Raw genomic sequence first — 20,414 nt, forward strand, 5'->3', positions numbered from 1 at the left:
GGAAAGAAGAGCAATCTCCCAGCATGTGGTTTACAGTCGCTGGAGGGTCAGTTATGAGCCTGTTCCAACCTGATAGCAAACAAAGTACTTACTCCAAGGAAGCTTATAGTCTAGTGGAGGAGATAGACAAGTAATTAATATAAAATATCAAGCAGTTCCAAGTGTTATGAGGAAAAATATGGGTTAAAGGACTAGAGAGAGGATTAAGGCATGTAGAAAGAAAAAGAGAAAGATAAACCTTACAGACTCATCAACGGTTATCTACTAAATCCACAGAGTGTAAACAGAAATGAGAATTTTTTTTAAAAAAAGAGAGAGGCTAGATTGAAAGATAAAGTATCCTTCCAGTTCAATCTGACAAATTCATTTTCTCTCTGTAGCTCAAAAACACTGAAGGATCTCTCCTTCACACATGTAACACTGTCATCTCACTTTCAAGACTAACCAGTTCCTTTTTCTATTGAGCCCAAATCTTTAAAGTTCCTGATGGAAGAACACTGCTTTCTCAAAAAACTTTGTACTGGTCCTCTAACAGCAATGACTACTTGAATGACTGAATGAAAATGTAGTAAGATTTCTAAACTCTCCTTTAAATGAAAAATAAAAACTATCATCAACTTCACTTTACTTCAAGTGTGGTTATCCTAAAGACCTGACTACATTTTATAGAGACAAAGGGGCAGTGACTCTGAAAAATCAATCCAGCTCAAGTTTTATCTCTCATAAACCTGCCATATGTATGAATGTTCATTCATTCACTAATTCATGGATTTATTAAGTACCTAACCATGTGACTACAAGTTCTCTCCATTTCTAAAACTCAAGAGCATTTTAGACTTGAAATACACTGAACAATCCATGAATATATAGTTATTCCCTCCGCAACTAGTTTTTCATTTCTCAGAAGGCCAAAATCAGCATCTTTATCTCAGTATCTATGTGAGTAGATGACTCAGCATTTCTGAGATTTCTGAGACTTGGCAATTTAAACACAAGAGTATACAATTTAGAAGAACCTTTCTGTTATAAGAACGACTAAAAAAGAATGAAAGTTTTTCTTTGTACTGCTGGCAAAGAATACTGAACTACAACATGGGTGGCCAAAAGAATATACAAAGCTGTCTTAAAAGACATGTAGCCAGACTGCTCCTTAGAAGCAAGGATGGTGAGACCTAGACTCACTTACTGTGGGCATGTTATCAGAAGGGGTCACCCTGGAAAAAATATCATTCTTGGAAAAGTGGAGGGTCAGCAAAGGTGAGGAGGACCCCTCCACAGAGCAGACTGCCACAGTGACTGCGATAAGGGGCACTATGAGTAAGAGCTAATACAGCGGCACCTAACAAACAACATCTTCTGTTACTGCTTTTTCCTCTCTTTCTAAAGTACTAGTAAAATATTTATTGATTTATGACTGGATGGAAGCAGTTGTGTTACTAATATTGTGTACGGGGAATTTAAGAGACGAGAGCACATCATTAAGGTTTCAGCAGTCCAGTGAGGTGCCAGTTATCCTTCTAGTTTTGAAAATAGGCAAAACAACAGCATATTCTCATTTGAAAGCAACAATAGCTTTTAAATAAAGAACTAGTGTTGTGGGGTGTTTTTATGAAGCAAATAATTATTATGATTTATTGCATGTTTACTCAAGAATAAGTCAAGTACCCAGCTAAACATTTAACAAGCCGTCAATTCTCACAATAGTCCTGCAAGGTTAGCATTTTTATTCCTATTCTACAAATGTAGAAAACTGACACTTAGAGAAACAAAGATAGATTGTTAGTAAGTAGCAAGGCCAGAATGAACTCACATCTCTCTGACATAAAATCCATGCACAATCTATAGAGACAGACAGAAAGGCAATTAATAGTTGCCAGAGGCTGGGAGGACAGAAAGAATGAGAATTGATCGTTACGGGGTATGAGATTTCCATTTGGGGTGAAGAAAAAGTTCTGGAACTAGACAGTAATGATGACTGTATAACATTGTGACTATATTTCATATATTTAAATAGCAAATTTTAGTTGATGTGTGTATTTTACCACAGATATACGTAAAACTATGTACCCTACATCCCCCTAATTCCTATTTCTCCTTGTGTATGACCTAGTGTTAAGAAGCTGCACTGTAATCCCAAAGGCACACAATTTGAACCCACCAGCTCTTCCATGGGAAAAGGATGGGCAACCTCCTCCTGTACAGTTTCTCTGAAAACCTGCTTGAAGGTCATTCATGGGTCAGTTTCAACTCGATGGTACACAACAGAAACACTGTGTACAATAACTTAACTGCTTCAATCCCTACTTATATTATTGACTAACCAACTGATTCAATCCTCACAATTAGTAGATCTCAGCTCACCAAGCTGTGACTAACCACAGCCTGCAACTTCTGCAAGGAAGGGCTGAGGTTCCTAGAGGGCACCATGGACAGCAGCTTCTGTAACACCTTTATTTTTTTCCACTGAGTGTTCTTAAATCGCCCTCTTGTACCAAGTCTTCATATTAGCAGGAGCCAACGGTAATGAAGGAGGAAGCTGAAGGTGCATTGAAGGCACTGGCAAAAAAGCCAGTGGGAAAAGCCCCAGGAATCAACGGGATACCAATTGACATATTTCAATTAACAAATGCAGCCTTGGATGCACTAACCAGTCTATGCCAGGAAATTTGGAGAATAACTCTCTGGCCAATGGACTGGAAAAGGTTCACATTTTTTCCCATTCCCAAAGAAAGGTGATTCAACAAAATGTGGAAACTATCGAATAATATCATTAATATCACATGCAAGCAAAACAGTGCTGAAGATCATTCACAAACGGCTAGGAAAATATATAGACAAGGAATTGCGAGAAGTTCAAGCAGGATTTAGAAGAGGCTATAGAACTAGGGATATCATTGTTGAAGTCAGATGGATGCTGGCTGAAAGTAAGGAATGCCAGAAAAATGTCTATCTCTATTTTATTGACTAACAATAGCATGTGATTGGGTGGATCATAACAAGTTGTGCCTGACATATAGAAGAAGGGAAGTCTCAGACCATTTAAGTGTGCTCATATGAAACCTCCATCTGGACCAGGAGGCTGTTGTGCAAACAGAGCAAGGGAACACTGGTTTAAAATTAAGAAGAGAGTGCATTAGGGTTATATTCTCTCTCCATACTAATTCAATCTTAATCAAGAAGAGCCAAGACTGCTGCACAACCTTTGAACATGAGACTCCTTCACTGAAATACCTCAACTCAGGAGTCAGAGAGAGAAAGCTGTTAATAGCTTGTTGAAACAGTGAGAGACAGAAAGAAATGATGGGAAGCAGCTGTAGATTAGAAGAAATATCTAAATGGGCTTCAAGGCCCAAAAAATGAGAAGCTGACTCCCTTTGAACAAAAAGTTTGGGGTGGAGTGGGCTACATTCATGTCACTTAGAGCTAAGCTTACCAAACCATAGAGCTAAAGTTGAGTGCCTCTGGGCCAGCACTTACTACACTTGAGATACCTCTCGGCATTTATATCAGCAGAACTAAAACAGCTTTATAAAGCTTGTGAGAGAGAGAGAGAGAGACACACACACACACACACACAGAGTGTGTTTTATGTGCCACAGAGTCGCCTGTGACTTATAGTGACCCGATGTACAACAGCTCTGAAAACTGCCCTATCCTGAGCCAATATCATTGTCTCTGATACACCTAATCCCATTTATCCAGTCTCTAAGTCAATCCATCTCAACCTGTACTGCCCTTCCACCCTTCCAAGGATGATATTCTTCTCCAAGGATTGGTCCCTCCTGAGCACATGCCCAAAGTATGTAACATGGAGCTTCAAACTTCTTGCCTCCAGAGAGCAGACCTGTTTATTCTCTTGGCAGTCCACAGTATATTCAACACTCTCCTCCAGCATCACAACTCAAAGGCATTGATTCTTCTTCTGTCATCCTTAGTCACTGTTCAGCTCTCTGACGCATGGCCTATATCAGGAACACCTTAGTCTCCAGACTGACATCATTGCACTTCAGTACTCTAGAGAAGTCCATGACAGCAGACTTTCTCAACGGAATTCATCTTTTGAGTTCCTGACTGCTGGTGCCAACAGTGTTGACTGTGGAACCAAGCATACTGTTGTTAACAATTTCAACCTCTTCTACACCTATCATGAAGCTGCCAAATGGCCTAGTTGTGAGAATTTTTGGGTTTCTTCATGTTGACCTTCACAATCCATATTGAAGAATATAGTCCTTGACCTCCTGCTACATATGTCTCATGTCTCCTTAGTTTCAGCAAGCAAGGTTGTGAATCATCTACATAATACAGGTTTTTGATGAGTCTTCCTCCAATCCTGATGCCACATTCCTCCTTATAAAGTCTAGCTTCCCAAATGATCTATTCTGCATACAGATTGAAAAGGTAAGGAGATAGGATGCATCCTTAAGGTACACCTTTCCTGATCCTGAACTATGCAGGGTTTCTTTGCTCTGTTCTGACTACTGCTTCCTGATCAGTATAGGTTTCACATGCCTCAGCACCAAGAGGCCAACTGGCCAGAAAGAGCTGTGCCTGTGGGCCCTGGTTAGAAAGGACTGTCCTGATGGAAGAGTCATTTTTGGTGCTGAATTGTAATCTGCTTCTTCCCTAATAAGCCCCATAATTGTGAGTCTTGCCTGTGAGTTCTGTGTGGACACTGCAATGAATTTTCTATTGAACCCAGAAGAAACAGGCAGCTGGCTAGGCTAGCATGGGAGAGAAAACTAGTAAAAAAGGTTTGGAGAGTGAAGGCAGAGAAAGCAGTGGTGGGCAGTGAATGCTGATGATCTTAATTCTCTCTCCCCTCACCCTGAAGTTGAGGGGATTCCGACAACACTTTCATGTCATTTTTATAATATTCTTAAATATAGATTACACTGTACTATAATTCTTAGTATAATTGAGTAGGAGCTCCTTGAAGGCAGGAGCTGGCTCTTAATCGTTTCTGTATTTGTACCAGAGCTCTCTCTTAATCTAATTTCTGCATTCGTTAGGGAGTTCAGTAGGTATTTGGTAAATGTTTATGGAACTGATTAACCAAATCAAAGAATAAAGGAACAAATTAAACTGTTGTTTATTTTCTCAAAAGTTCTATTTTTGTAGAAATATTAGAATGCTCTATAAAGATTATTTAAAATTGGCTGGAGCAGTTCATTGAAAGTAAACTGCCAAAAAGCAAGCTAGGTTCAGGCAATGCAATGGAACAAGGGGTATCACTGCCAAAGTCAAATGGATCTTGCCTGAAAGCACAGAAAAGCAAGAAAGATGTTTACTTGTATTTTATTAACTACAGAAAAGCACTTATCTATGTGAATCATAATACACGACTGATAAAATTGAGAAGAATGGGAATTCCAGAACACTTAATTGTGCTCATGTGGAAAATGAGTACATGAATAAAGAAGTTGTTGTTCAAACAGGACAAGGAGATAATGCATGGTTTAAAATCAGGAAAGGTGTGCATCAGGGTCAGAGCCTTTCACCATTCCTATTCAATATTTATGCTGAGCATATGATTAATGTAACTGGACTATATGAAGAAGAACATGGCATCAGTATTAGTGGAAGACTTCTCAAGAGCCTATGTTATGCAGCCAATACACCTCTCCTTTGGAAAGTGGAGAGACCTGAAGCACCTACTGAACTGTGGTGTAGGAAACTGAATAATATAGCATGGAATGCCAAAAAGCTAAATAAATGTGTCTTGGAAAAAGTGCAATTAGAGAGCATCTTAGCAGTGAGGATAATAAGACAGTCTCACACACTTAGGGTATATTGTCGGAAAAGACAAGTCCTTGTAAAAAGACGGCATATTTACAAAGAGGGTCAGAGGAAAGGAAGACTCAACAAGATGGACTGATTTAAGCACAGAGGAAACTGTGAGCATGGTACAGAATTAGGCAAGGTTTCCATCTATAGCTATGAGTTGAAGTCAACTCGACAGCACCTGTCAACAACAGTAGGTCTCAGTTTCCCCATTTATAACATTAGTATTAACATTTGGTACAAGAGCCAATTAAGAGAATTCATGTAAAAAAATTGTAAAATACAAAGACCTAGTAAAATGTTACGTTTATCTTAAATATTCTTTTTGATGCTTTTGTAAATGAATTTCTGTCTTAATTTATGGTCTTATCTTTTACAGGGATACACATATGGAAATACAATCATGATGGGTCTATTCTAAATCAAGCTGACTGGACGTTAACACTGGAATTCAGTACAGGTGGAACTGGACTGGTAAGCAACATCATGAGAGGTGAAGAAAAGACTGAAACTGCCAACAACTTCATCTTACTTGGATCCACAATCAGTACATTTGGTACCAGCAGTCAGGAGATCAGTGTTGCACTTGAAAGGTAATTTTGATAGGGTCATACCATATTGTAGCACATACTACTGTATTAGTAAACTCTGCAGTCAGAGACCTCTCCAAATTATTAGTTTAAGAACTAAGGCGTGCCTGATTCAGATCATGGACTTTTAAATCACTTGCTATGCTGCTGAGTGCCAGAAAATGAATAAAGATGACTAAAGAAGAACTGATGCCTTTGAACTGTGGTGCTAGAGAAGAGGACTGAGTATCCCACAGACTGCCAAAAGCAACCAACAGATATATGTCCTGGAGAAGGTGTAATCAGAGTGCTCCTTGGAGGCAAGGACGGTGAAGTTTGTTTCACATACTTTGGGCTTGTGACCAGGAGAGGTGATTCCTTGGAGAAGGATATCAAGCTTGGAAAGGTGGAGGGGATGGTGAAGGTGAAGAAGACCCTCAGCAAGGTGGACTGACACAGTGACTGCAACAATGGGCTCAAGTGTGTCAGAGATTTTGAGGATAGTATACAGAATAGGACAAGGTTCCGAACTGTTGTTCATAGGGTTGTTATGAGTTGTACTCAACTCGACAGCAACTAATAACAAACACCACAAAGATTAAACTAGGGAGCTCTGGTGGCATGTAGTCAGAATCCAACAGCAGCTCTGTGGGAGAAGCTTCTCCCATGTGATTTACTGTCTAACCCTCTGGAGGGTCAGCTATGGGTCCGCTCTGACTTGAAAACACACAACAAAAAAGATTTAACTACAGAGGTGCACGGTTCGAACCCACCAGATGCTCTGCCGGGGAAGGAGGGACAATCTCCTCCTGTACCAGTCAGATCTGATTTGATGGTACACGCACACACAAAAATAAAAAATAAAAAAAAAGATTTAACTGGTCAAAGATTATTCTTTTTTAAAAAATCACATGATCTTTTAAATAGCAGTGTTCAAGGATGTCTAATACACTGAGTGAATTTAATTAAGACTTGTGAGGACCCAAAGAAAAAGGTAAGTCAGTTACCTTGTATACTAGGTATTTTACATCATAACTTGTCTTTACAGCACACTGCACAGTCTTTAATGAAGTGTTCTTGAAACAAAGGGAACTGATAGTTTATAAAAGTGCCAAATATGTGCTACAATACGGTACCAAAAGGGTATTCTCTAGAACTTACCAAAAGCTACCTTATCCCAATCTAATCATTCAAATGCTAAATAAGTCACCTAAAGTCATATGGCTGGTGAATAGTGGAGCCAAGGCTGCAAGCTCATCTTGCATTTTTCACTGCACTACATCATAGAATCGGAAATGCAGTATTTATGAACCATAAAACCTGAAGCTCTCTCAGCTGTGAAAAACACTTCTCTCGTATATTATTCCAGGGCACAGGTCAATTACAGAAGCAAACATCCAGAAAGAATGACTGCCTCTAGGGAAGGAGCAAAAGTGGCAGAGAAACTAAGCTCACAGTGTACAGCCTTTGCATTTCTTAAATTTGTTACAACATGCAAATATTATCTTCTCTAAACATACACACATATAGTGAAAGACAAAGGGCAGGAATTGGTTTCTGACCTAGATCTGCCACTCACTAGCAACGTTCATTTGGGACAAGTCCCCTCAATTCTTTTGAATTTTGTTTCCTTCCTAATAAAATGGAGGAGGAAGGTATTACTTCTAAAATGTCTCCCAGTCCTAAGATTGTATTATTCTAATTTACTCTGCAAACGTAATTAAAAATTCAGAATGAGAAGTCAAACAGCCAATCTTATAGAATAATTTTAATTAGAAATTTATTAAGATTTGACAAGGAAAAAAGATTTGGATTATTGAAAGTTAAAATTCCTTATATCTGGAAACAGAGATAAAATGGAAATGAGAATGTAGAAAATAAACGAATTAAGTATCCTATAGCATTTCCCATCTTAAAATTTCTTCAGTCATTAGGGGGTTGCAGGCTAGCACTGTAAGGAATGCAAAAATAAATTCTTTCCCCCCACCAGAGTTTGCTCAGTCCTCTTAAGAGCACGAAGATGAGCAAATAAGAGCGAACAGCCATTGTTTACCCTGCGCTATGCAGAACTGATCTTTACGCAATATGGGCCTCTTTTCACCTCGTTCAACAATGAGAAACCTTGTTAATCTTCCTCATAGCAGACAGGAGGAAAGAATTTAAACATCTAGGGCTGAGCTTCAGATAGCCACAATGAGAAGGGGATTACTACAAGTTATCCGACTGAACATTATGTTAGCTGTACATCTCCATTTTGGCTCAGAGGGTTTTACTAGATGTAACATATTATTGTTCTTAGACAGCACTGTGTTGGATGCAACTCCTAGCAACCCTGTTTATAACGAGGGGGAAATGCTGCCCAGTTCTGTACCATCCACATAACCACTGTGGACTGACCTCATTGTCATAGTGACTTTGTCAATCCATCTTTCGAGGGTTTGTTGTCTTTTGTGAAGATCCTCTACTCTATCAAGCGTGACGTTCTTTTCCAGAGACTAGTCCCTCCTGATAACAGGTCTAAACTACATAAGACAAAAATCTCTCCATCTTCATTTTTTACTAGAATCCTGGCTATATAGGCAGGTTTGCTCATTTTCCAGCAGCATGGTAAAGTTGATATTCTTTGCCAACAAGAATTCAGAAATAGCAGTTTGTCTTTGGTCTTCCTTCTTCATTGTCCAGTTTTTGCATCCATAAGAAGAAATGGAAAACAACATGGCTTGGGTCAATCAGGCATCCCTTAGTCCTCACAATGACATTTTTGCTGTTTTAACACTTTAATGAGGTCTTCTGCAGTAGATTTGCCTTTAGGCTTGCTTCTTTAAATATCCAAACATTCATATTTTCATTCTTTTAAGAAAGAATTCTTTATAAAATTAATTATACATATGTAATTCCTTCCATCTTAAAGCATACCAACACCAACATAAGTTGCTTTTCAAATCATCATGCCTTTTTTAGATACTTTTTCAATATCCTTTCTTGCTCTTCTCTGTTGGCATTATGTTCTCAGGGTGACTTTGTTCTATTCATGTGCTACTTCTAAATCTGCTGTGATCTTACAAATTAGATAACCAGTTTGATCAGAATTGTATATTATGTAAAGAAGATATTATGTATGTTTTGACTCTAAGAACTTAAAGGTTCCACAGTTAGTAGAGAACCTTTGAGATGACAACTGAATGGGGGGCTATGATAATGTAAGTGACACAGGATGTTAAATTGGAAATTTCACGAGGCATCAAAAAAACTCCAGATTTAAAACTCCAACTATACTAAGATGGTAACAGATTTGAAACTATAAAAATTTCTTCATTCAGAGAGAGCAGAGAAAGACTAAAAATGTGGGGACTGAAACTCAATTGGTGAGGAAGTTTTTTGGAGAGAACCATTGTTGAGCCTATAGATTCACTCCTCAATCACCTAAAGGGGATCACTGTACCTCACCTCAAGTTCAGACAGAGAAGCCTCCAACAGATCATCTGAGGAACTTGCTACATGACCCCTAGAGTGTAAGGGACACAGGAGGGTAACGTTAGACTCCCGCATGGAAAATCTGCCTGCTCAGTGATAAGCTGAAAGAGAGAGAACTGATTCGAGGTTGACCTGCATTTGAAAAATATGTAAAGGGAGAAAAAATAGATTGCTGATATGAATGTAAAATGGTGCAGCCACTTGGGAAAACAGTTGACAATTCCTCAAAATGTTAAACATAGAGCTTATACTATTCCATTTATAGACAATACCCAGGATAGGCAAATCTACAGAGAAAGAATACCAGTGGTTGCTTACGGATAGGGGAGGATGAAGAAGAATAGTAAATGACAATTAATGACTGGGATTTGTTTTAAAGGAGACAAAAAGATCCTAAAATTAGATTGTAGTTGTGGTGGCTGCAGCAACCCTGTGAAAATACTCCTAAAAATGCTGGATTTTACACTTTAAATGGTTAAGAGATATGATAGGAAATTGTACCTCAAGAAATGTTAAAAAGAGAAAGGAAAAAAAAAATTTAAAACTAACACAGTTGGAAATGTTCCCAAATGCCTCTCTAAAATTAAATACCTGCTGTACCCACTAGTTACTCAGGGAGTTGCTGAAATCAATTCTCCCATCCCAGATGTTTTCCTTATTTCCTGCCTTTGAGCCGTACTCTGTAATTTAGTATTAGCACAAGGTTAATAAAGACAACACATCCTTTGTTGCTAAATTTTACATAATGTTTACCATTTTCTCCAACATACACATTTCCTCTGTTTTCCCAGTGCAGCTGAGCTGCCAAAACCTTTTAGAGAGAATAATTACCCCTTACACCCCTTCCTGGTTTCATGACAGACCCAAAGCTTAGTGCATAATCAAGTGTCTACAGCAAACAAATGGCTTGTTTGCCTGTCCAGGAGGTTTTAAATTCATCGCACTGTTCACTGAACTATGAAGGGGTATAATAAAAAAAAATTTCCCCCTCTTCTTTGGGAAAAAAAGATTCTATTTGTTAAAAGACAATAATATGCTTATCAGAAAGAAGAACTCTCTTCCAAAACCAGTTTATTGCATTCCAAAGGAAATCAAAAGAGATTTGTACCAAAGTTTAGTCACAACTAGCCCTGATGTTGGTAGCATTTTCATATCTTGCTGACTCAAACATTTAACAGTTTTTCTTCACAATATTTCTTTTGTTTTATTTTATTAACTATAATGAACATTTACAGAGATTTTGGATTTACATTCATTCATTGTTGCACTTTTCTCCCTGCCCACCAATCCCCCCCTCCCCACAGTTCAGTTCGCTCCTCTCTTTGAAAAGTAAAAGAAACATTATTTCATTGGTATACAACCCCCCACCACCACCCGAGAACACTCCACTATGCAACTTTAATTCTAGACTCTTGTGATAACCATAATACCCTATCATATATCGCTTTTAAACTGTTCTCTCCCTCATCTGTTTCAATGCAGTATACATAATTCATCCAGTTTTTCTCAGTCTTACCGCAACCCTGATGTCAGTCCCATTCTACAGCAGTGGCACCATGTAGTATTTGTCCCTTTGTGACTGAGATATTTCACTCAATATAATGTCCTCCAGGCTCACCCATTTTGAATAATATTGCATGAGTTCCTTGTTTTTCAATGCAGCATAGTATTCCATTGTGTGAATATACCACAGCTTCTCTATCCATTCATTTGTTGATGGGCACTTAGGTTGTTTCCAACTTCTTGCTATTGTGAACAAAGCCGCGATAAACATAGGTGTGCAACAATATTTCTTATAGGACATGACTGAAGATGATCTTTCTGAAACTTCTCCAACACCCAGTTCAAAGGTATCAATTCTTCTTCTGTCATTCTTACTCATTGTCCAGCTCTGAGGTGCATAGCAAGTGATTGACAAGACAATGGATGTCCTGAATCATGTGTACCTATTGCACTTCAATAATTTGGAGAGGTCCTTAACTGCAGACTTTCCCTATGCAGTATGTCTCTTGCCATCTTGACTGCTGGCACCAATTATACTGACTGTGGATCCAAGAAAGATGAAGTTGCTAAGAGTTTCCATCTTCTCCATCTATCATGATGTAGCCTGTCAGTCCAGTGGTGAACATTTTTGTTTTCTTGACGTTGAGATGCAATCCATATTGAAGGCTATAGTGTTTGATTTCCTGCAGCATGCGCTTCAAGTCCACCTCACTTTCAGCAAGCAAGGTTGTATCATCTACATATTAAAGGTTATTGATGACTCTTTCTCTAATCCTGATGCCACATTCTTCTTCATAAAGTACAGCTTCTCAAATGATTTGTTCAGCAGACAAACTGAACAGATACGGAGAAAGCATTCAACCTTAATGCATGTCTTTCTTAATTTTAAATCAAGTAGCGACCCTTGCTCTGTTCACATAACAGCTTCTTGGTAGAGACACAGGTTTTGCATGAGTACAATTAAGTGTTCTGGGATTCCTATTTTTCCTCAATGTTAGCCACAATTTGTTAGGATCCATTCAGTTAATCCATTCAGCCTTTGCATAGTCAATAAAGCACAAACAGACATTCTTCTAATATTCATTGTTTTCAGCCAGGATCCCTCTGACATCAGCAGCAATACTCCTGCTGACACAGCCTCTTCTAAATTCAGCTTGAACTTCATTCAGATAGAACCCCCAACACTTCGACTTCCACCTTGCTCACAGCTCCTGGGCTTAAGGCAAGTAAGCAGCAGCAATGGAAGAAAGCATGTTCCACTTGTCTCCACCATCTTCAGAGCCCCAAGCCCTTCAATTTCTGGCAGACCTTGCTCATAGCTACTGGGCTTGGCACTACAAAGGGTAAACTTCTTTTACTTAATAGTGAAATTAAAACAAAAGCATCTGTCTTCTTATATGAAAGTGCATGACTTAAGATTTACTCTATACGCTTACACACAGCTGGTCTCTCTCTCTCTCATTGCTGATTTTGAAATGACTCATAGCTAACCCTCCAGTGGGTTGACAGAGGCTGTAAACAAAATGAGAGGAGACTGCCCATTTTTTGATGGAAAGTAACTGGTGGATTTGAATAGCTAGTAGGAATGTAAGATGGCTTTTTACATCTTTCTAACTTGGCAGAACAAATTATTCAAGAAACTGGACTACATGAAGAAGAAGGTAACATCAGGATGTGAGGAAGATTGATCAACAATCTGCATTACGCAGATGACACAACCTTGCTTGCTGAAAGTGAGGAGGATTTGAAACTCATACTGAAAAGGACCAAAGACTACAGCTTTCAATATGTATTGCATCTCAGCATCAAGAAATCCTCATCACCAAGCCAACAGGCAACATCATGATAGATGGAGAAGAGAAAGGAATTATCAATGATTTCATTTTGCTTGGGTTACAGTCAGCACCACTGGCAACAGCAGCTAGGAAATTAAAAAATGCATTGTATTGGGGAAAGTCTGCTGTCAGGAAATTCTAGTTGAAGATTAAAGTGTGCCTGATTTAAGCCATGCTGTTTTCAATCACTTGCTATGCATCTAAAAGCTGGACAATAAACAAGGATAACATGCCTTTGAGTTGTGGTGTTGGAGAAAAGTGCTGAAGAGCTGCCCATGGACAGCCAAAAAGACAAACAAGTATGTCTTGGAAAAGGTGTAACTAGTGTGCTTCTCAGAGGCAAGGATAATGAAACATCTGATATACTTTGGGCATGTTGTTAGGAGTCGTCAGTCCTTGAAAAAGGACATTATGCTTGGAAAGGCAGAGGTGTCAGCCAAAGAGTGGGCTGGCTTGGGTGTGTCAGAGATAATGAGAGGGCAAAGGACAGGGCAGGGTTCAGATCCACTGTTCATAAGGTCACTATGATTTTAGTCAACTTCTTTAAGGGATTCATTACTATCAAAAGTTACAGACTCGATAGTAGTATATATTTTTAAGAAGCAAACAGCATTTTAAAAATGTCTCCACAGATTCCTTTAATACATCTGCTTCATCAGTGATGTGTGCCTCTTATAGAGTATAGATTGTATTAATAGTTAGAGTAAATTATGATGTTTCAAAATGTGTCCATGTCTTCATTTTAGAAAAGTCAGTTTATTGTTTAAAGTTTACAAGGAGAAATTATTTTGACACATTTAAAATTTAGATTGTAGTTATGTACTGTCAAGTCAGAACCAGCTCATAGCTGACCCTCCAGCAGGTTTTCAGAGGCAGTAAGTCACACGGGAGATTGCCCATCCTCTCTCCAGCTGATGGATTTGAACTGCATGCCTTCAGGCTGGCAGCACAACTCCTTACCATTAAGTCATCAGAGCTCCAATATCTAAGTCATTTCAATTCTTAAAGTATCAGTTACACAATAAAATAATTTTTAAAAACTAAACAAAAATATGAGCTAAAAAGTATTAGTGATTTGAATTACCAACCTTAAATACATCCTCAATGCATCTATTAAGTTCTTCTTCTGTTACCAAAATGGTCCCTGGTACCATGTCAGTCTCTGGAGTCTCTAAGGAACAAAAGAGTAATACTATTCACACTTAGTGCCTCATTCAATAAACGAAACTGAGCCTAAGGAAGAACGTTTCACTGAAAAGGTAGTTTGGTCAGTAATAGCTAAGATTAGAAAACATGTAACCACTGGACAGCATGGCATTATTCAAATACAACATTTCACAGAATCTATGATGCCACAGTTTGTTAGTATGCATACTTATCATCACTTAAATTTTTTCTTTTAAATTTACTGGAAGAGAAAATATGGAGAAGAAATATGGAGTTGAAAAATAGTGGAACTGATGGTTTTCTGGGTGCTGAGTACAAAGGGTTTCATTATATTATTCTTTGTATGTTTTAATGCATCTAAAAACTTTTCTTTAAAAAGTTTTTCTTTGTAAAAAAAAAGTTTTCTTTGTCATGACAGGAGTCCAGAGTGAAGGCTGCATAGTGGAATGGACCTGGGGGGAGGGATTGTAAAACAATAAAAAAATTTTTCTTTTACTTTTCCAAGAGGGTAGTGTACTAGGGGGGAGGGCTGGGAGAGGAGAAAAGTGAAACAATGAATGAATGAAAATCCAAAGTCTCTGTAAATTTTCATTGAAATTAATAATAAATTTAAAAAAAAAAGTTTTTCTAGAATTTAAGAAATATTGAAAGTTCTTCTTAAGAACTTTAGATTTATCCAGATATATGAGTTTATTATATATCATCCTTTATATAAGCTATATAATTGGGATAAATAGTTATTAAAATTTTATACTCAGTATACAACTCTTCTGAAACACCTTTATCAATATAGGCTCTTCCACAATATTTTCTTCTGTGCCACCAAGAGCAGAGATGATGTGATGTGCCTTAAAACTATTATCCTTAAGGAGCTCTGGTGGCCTAGTGGCAAGAAACTGCACTGCAATCCCAGAGGTACATGGTTCAAATCCACCAGATGCTCTGCTGGAGAAGGAAGGGCAATCCTCCTGTACCAGACAGATCCAATTTGACAGTACAAACACACATACAAAATAATAATAATAATAATAAAAAAATAATCTTACTCAAGATTAAAAAAAACTATTGTCCTGAGGAATTTCTTCTGAGCCACTAGTATTCATTCTGCTGGTTTCAATGCTCATTTGCAGGCACAGACAGCTACTTCATGACAGTCACTTGGAAAACCATGACTGACAGATGAATTATAATAGCAAAGTTGTTAAAATGTGAAACAGATTTCAAAATAAAACTATTTCTTTCAAAATGTACATAAAATTCTGCTATAATGTGTCATAATTGTCAGTGTTACCAAAATGTGATAACAATATGAAAAACAATGTATGAAAGTATGTACTTCAGATTATTCTTCCAGTGGCAATGATGAGTCTAAGACTGGTCATATTCTTGCTTTGTCTTTTTTCACTACCAACAGATTATATATGCAAAAACATGATTAGTGCTACAAATGCAATCAAACGCACAAAGAAAGCCTAGAGAAATATAGTTTCAATAAATAGTTCTTTTTTTTCACTTCCAACAATTTATTCACATTTTTGGTCTGCTTATTTGAATATGTACCACATGTAAATTAGAGGAGGGCTACTGTAAAAAAACATTTCCAACGACTGAAATCTGAAATCTTAACATTCCTATCTAATAGTCCGGAGCAAACCACACATTCACTGATCATGAAGAATAAAATTATTTCTGCTACGTTGACCAATAAATAGTTCTTGAATGAATAAGTAATGTTCAGTAAAAAATAAATAAGCCACAATTGGAATGAATCTAGGCCTTTAGATCAGTGCTCACATTTAATACCTATTTGAATCACTCAGAAGGCCTGTTACAGTCCAGGGTTGGGCTACACACCCCAGATTTTCTGATTCAGTAGATCTGTAGAAAAGTCCAAGAATTTATATTTCTGTTAAGTTCACAGGTGATGATAATACTGCTGGTCCTGAGACTACACTTTGAGAATCACTGCTCTAGACTAAAGCATATTAGTCATAGATAAAATAAAAAGGTTAGTCATGAAGTATAACTTTTAAATGAAGTAAGAATTGTTAGACTCTAACATTAAAGGAGTGTGATTCAAATCTATCAGCTGCTTTGCAGAAGAAAGGTGGGTAATCTTCTATGCAATTCACTGCTTCTGAAAATCTACTACTTATCAACTAAGGGTTGGTTCTGACTTAATGCTACACAATAACAACAATAACATGGATTCAAGAAATTGAGTAAATTCAAACAGGGAAAATATAAAAAAAATCATAATCAAATTTTCAAAATAAAGAATACTGAGAGAAGCTTGGGAAAAACAAAGTTATCTACAAAGAAAATCAAGTAAGATTTAGCTTCGATTTCTCAGCAGAAACCATGCAAGCAAGACGGCAACAGCATGACTGTGAAAGACAAAAACTGGCAAACAGGAATTCTATGCCCAGAAAAATTATCCCTCAAATAGGATACTCAAACTAGAACATTTCCAGATAAACAGAAACTAAGGAAATCTGAGAAAGTAGGTGGCCTAGTGGTTATAAACTGTCTGTGCTATAATCTGAAAGGTACACAATTTGAATCTATCAGATGCTCCACAGGAGAAGGATGGGCAATGTCCTCTTGTGAAATTATTTGCTTCTGAAAACCTGCAAGAGGGTCGTCTATCATTTGGTTCTGACTCCACAGTAAACAAAAACAAAAAACAACTCTTCAAGAAATTCAAAGAGAATTCATTGGATCAAGGGCCAGTAACAGACAATAATCCAAAATTAACATAATCCAAAATTAACATACCTGTTGACATCATTCAGAAACTACTAAGACACAGAAATAAACAAAGTGTAATATAAACCTAAGACACTTAATATAAGGAACCAGAGGTATCTATAAATAACCACCATGCAAAAAGTACTTAAGAAGTTCAGATATAGAACTTCTAAATGGGGAGAAAAATGAAGACAAATAAAAACTGAGGAAAATTCTATGACACAATTAACCTAGGCTCAAGAAAAACATAATGAAAGATAAAAGACCAGTGAATTAGTCCACATTAAAGGAAACTAAAAAAAGTCACAAAGTAAATGCAATGTTTCTTAATTCATACAATCAATAGAGTTTTAAAAATACCTACAAAGATAATATTTTGGACTTTGATAAATTTTAACCAAGTCTGACCATTAAATAGTAGTACTACAATGCAAGAATCCCTTCTAGATGGCCTTTCTAACCATAGTCTTATTAATTCCAACCAAATGATTGAATGTGACTATGTAAGTAAGGTACTTCTAGACTACAAAGAGGATTAGACAATTTGATAATAATGCAGATAAGGTATATGACACTCTGTAGGAACAAAACCATGCAAATAAGGTGTGAGGAGCACTATTGAAGGGACTGGTCAGTTTGCCTCTCCACTAAGCCAATCCCAGAGTATGTGTGTTGGGGGTAGGAATTGACTACCACTAAGAAGAGATTTGAGCAAAGCATGTCCCTTTGTCCCAGAGTACCTGAGATGAGAACCTCTGAGGTCCAGGGAACAGACAGCACCAGAGATAGTAAAAGATGGCGAGAAGCAGTGGTAAAGAAAAGGCAACAGCAGAGGCAGTAAAATGAGGAGACCAGTGAAAGATGGTGCAGCAGGCTTCCTGGCTATGATAAATCTGAGTGCCTTCAGGCATGAGGCATACTGATAAGAGTAGCAGAGCTGGGCTTACAGAGCTGAGTGTCTTCAGGTTAGAGGCTCACTGCTTGGGTGGGGTACCTCACTTATCAGTGAGGCTAAAGAAGTTTCAAACACTTTCCCAGGCAGGAAAGATTCCAAAATTGGCTCAAGGGGGCCAGGAAGACAAGGGCATGACTAAAAAGAGGCTCTCTTGACTGAAGAACTGCCTTCCCGATCCTGAATTATAAACTGCTACTTCCTAGGGGAGCTCTGGTGGCCTAGTGGCAAGAAGCTGCAACTACAGTCCCAGAGGTGCACGGTTTGAATCCACCAGATGCTCTGCTGGGGAAGGAGGGGCAATCTCCTCCTGTACCAGTCAGATCTGATTTGACGGTACACGCACACAAAAATTTAAAAACAAAAAAACCTGCTACTTCCTAAATAAAGCCCATAATCTTTTGCCATCTTGCTAGACTTCAAAATGAGCCATTTCAAGAGAGCTCAAGTGGTCTAGCAGCAAGAAGCTGCACTGCAATCTCAAATGTACACGGTTCGAATCCACCAGATGCTCTGCTGGAGAAGGAGGGGCAATCTCCTCCTTTACCAGCTGGATTCAATTCAACAGTACATAACCATCAATAATTCAATCAATTTAAAAAAAAATGAGCCATATCAGAGGCACAGGGGGGCCACATGATTACCAATAGAAGAGATGGAAGGGCAGTGTATCCTTTGTTCCAGAGCTACAACACTGGGAGCCTCCTAGACCCAGGAGATAGAGAGGGGGGGAAGTACTAATGTCAAATAAAGTGAGAATCAACAGAAAACAGGGGAAGCAGAACCAAGTGACTGATAAAACTGCACTGGCCTTACTGATCTACAGAGCAATGGGGTTACAAAGGGTGTGTCAACCAGTGCAGTAAGAGAGCAAAGTGCCTTCAGGCAGCAGGGTTTTTGGTAGAGTGAAGTGCTACTAGGCACTTGTCAATGGAGCTAGATTTTCCAGAGGAAGAAAGCGGGATACTTCTGGATCAAGATATACTGGCAGAGTAGGGTGCTTCAGGGCACTTACCAACAGAGCTGACAGGTGAGGAAGCTCTGGTGGCTAGTGGAAAGAAGCTGTGCTATCCATTCAAAGGTTCAAATCTACCAGCTACTCTACAAGAGAAAGATGGACAGTCTCCTCCTGTGTGATTTACTGCCTCTAAAAAACCTGCTGGAGATTCAGCTATGGTTTGATTGCAATTTGATGGTAACAACAAAAACATCAGCAGAGTTAAATAAGCTTTGTGACATATGCCCAAGTAGGGCAGAGACCATGTTGGTCCAAGAAGCCTAAGGGCTGATGGGTCAACAGGTTAAGATCAGAGAAAACCGTGACTGCAGACATGGTAAAGAACAAGATGTCTGGATCAAAAAATTGTATCCTGTCTTTTCTGATCCTAAATTCTAACCTATTATTTCCTTATAAACTTCATAATCATGAGGAGGAAGGAGGGACAGTCTCCTCCTGTACCAGTCAGATCTGATTTGATGGTACACGCACACAAAAATAATAAAATAAATAAATTTTTAAAAAAAGAACTTCCAACACTGAAGAATCAGCTTTAGGCTCACGTTGATTCTCCAATCTAGTGACATCAGAGAAGGTCATATACCTCCTCCACATAATTTTTTTTAAATTATTTTTTGTGAGTGTACCGCCAAATCAGATCTGACTGGTACAGGAGGAGACTGTCTCTTTCTCCAGCAGAGCATCGTGTGGATCCAAACCGTGCACCTCTGGGATTTTTTTTATAAGTATTATTAATATTCAATTTACTGAGTATGATAATCACATTGTGGTTATGTAGGAGAGTGTCGTTTTCTTAGGTGATGCAGGCTGAAGTCTTTTTAAGGTAACATCTACAACTATCAAAAGATTTTTAAAAAATATGTATGATTATGGAAAAGTACACTGAATGTGGTCAACAGCTGATGAATCTAGGTTAAGCAAGCGTATGAGGGTGTTTCTTAAAAATTTCATATATTAAAAAAAATTTCATATATTAATGTTTCAAAATAAAAAGTTATGAATGGGAAAGTAAAATTAAAGACTATCACAGGTTTAAATAATTTAGACCACTGAAGAGGGTCTTTTGAGAATACTCAACCACCAGATTTCCTCCTTTACCTGTTGTATTCAAACACCGATGAAGAGGAGCTAACATTGGTTGAAGCAAATACTTTGCTGCTAATTGTGGGTGCTCTCTTGACATAGTAATAAAGGTAGTGCTGGCAACTCTCTGAAATTGTCGTGCTGTCAATTTATCTTGGAAGTGAAATAAATCTAGAATCTGAAAGAGAAATTACATCCAGTAAATTCAAGCTCTTTGTTAGAAGCATTTCACTAACTAGAAAAAGCAGTAATTTCATTAAGCAAAAAAAAAAAAAAACCAC

At 38.0% G+C, this 20,414-nt stretch overlaps 1 protein-coding gene across 1 annotated transcript in view; it reads right to left on the reverse strand.

Annotated features, from left to right (window-relative positions):
• Positions 1–20,414, reverse strand: part of TANGO6 (transport and golgi organization 6 homolog (Drosophila)) — a 185,543-nt gene that overhangs the window by 149,980 nt on the left and 15,149 nt on the right. The window contains exons 6-7 of the mRNA XM_006878883.1: positions 20,149–20,311; positions 14,251–14,333 (exon numbers count right to left, since the gene is read on the reverse strand). Of these exons, the coding sequence (XP_006878945.1) occupies positions 14,251–14,333; positions 20,149–20,311 (246 nt within the window). The remainder of the gene's footprint in view (positions 1–14,250; positions 14,334–20,148; positions 20,312–20,414) is intronic.

This window comes from Elephantulus edwardii, unplaced genomic scaffold (genome assembly GCF_000299155.1).
Source record: "Elephantulus edwardii isolate Elephantulus edwardi_28Jun2011 unplaced genomic scaffold, EleEdw1.0 scaffold00001, whole genome shotgun sequence".
Lineage (NCBI taxonomy): Eukaryota > Metazoa > Chordata > Mammalia > Macroscelidea > Macroscelididae > Elephantulus > Elephantulus edwardii.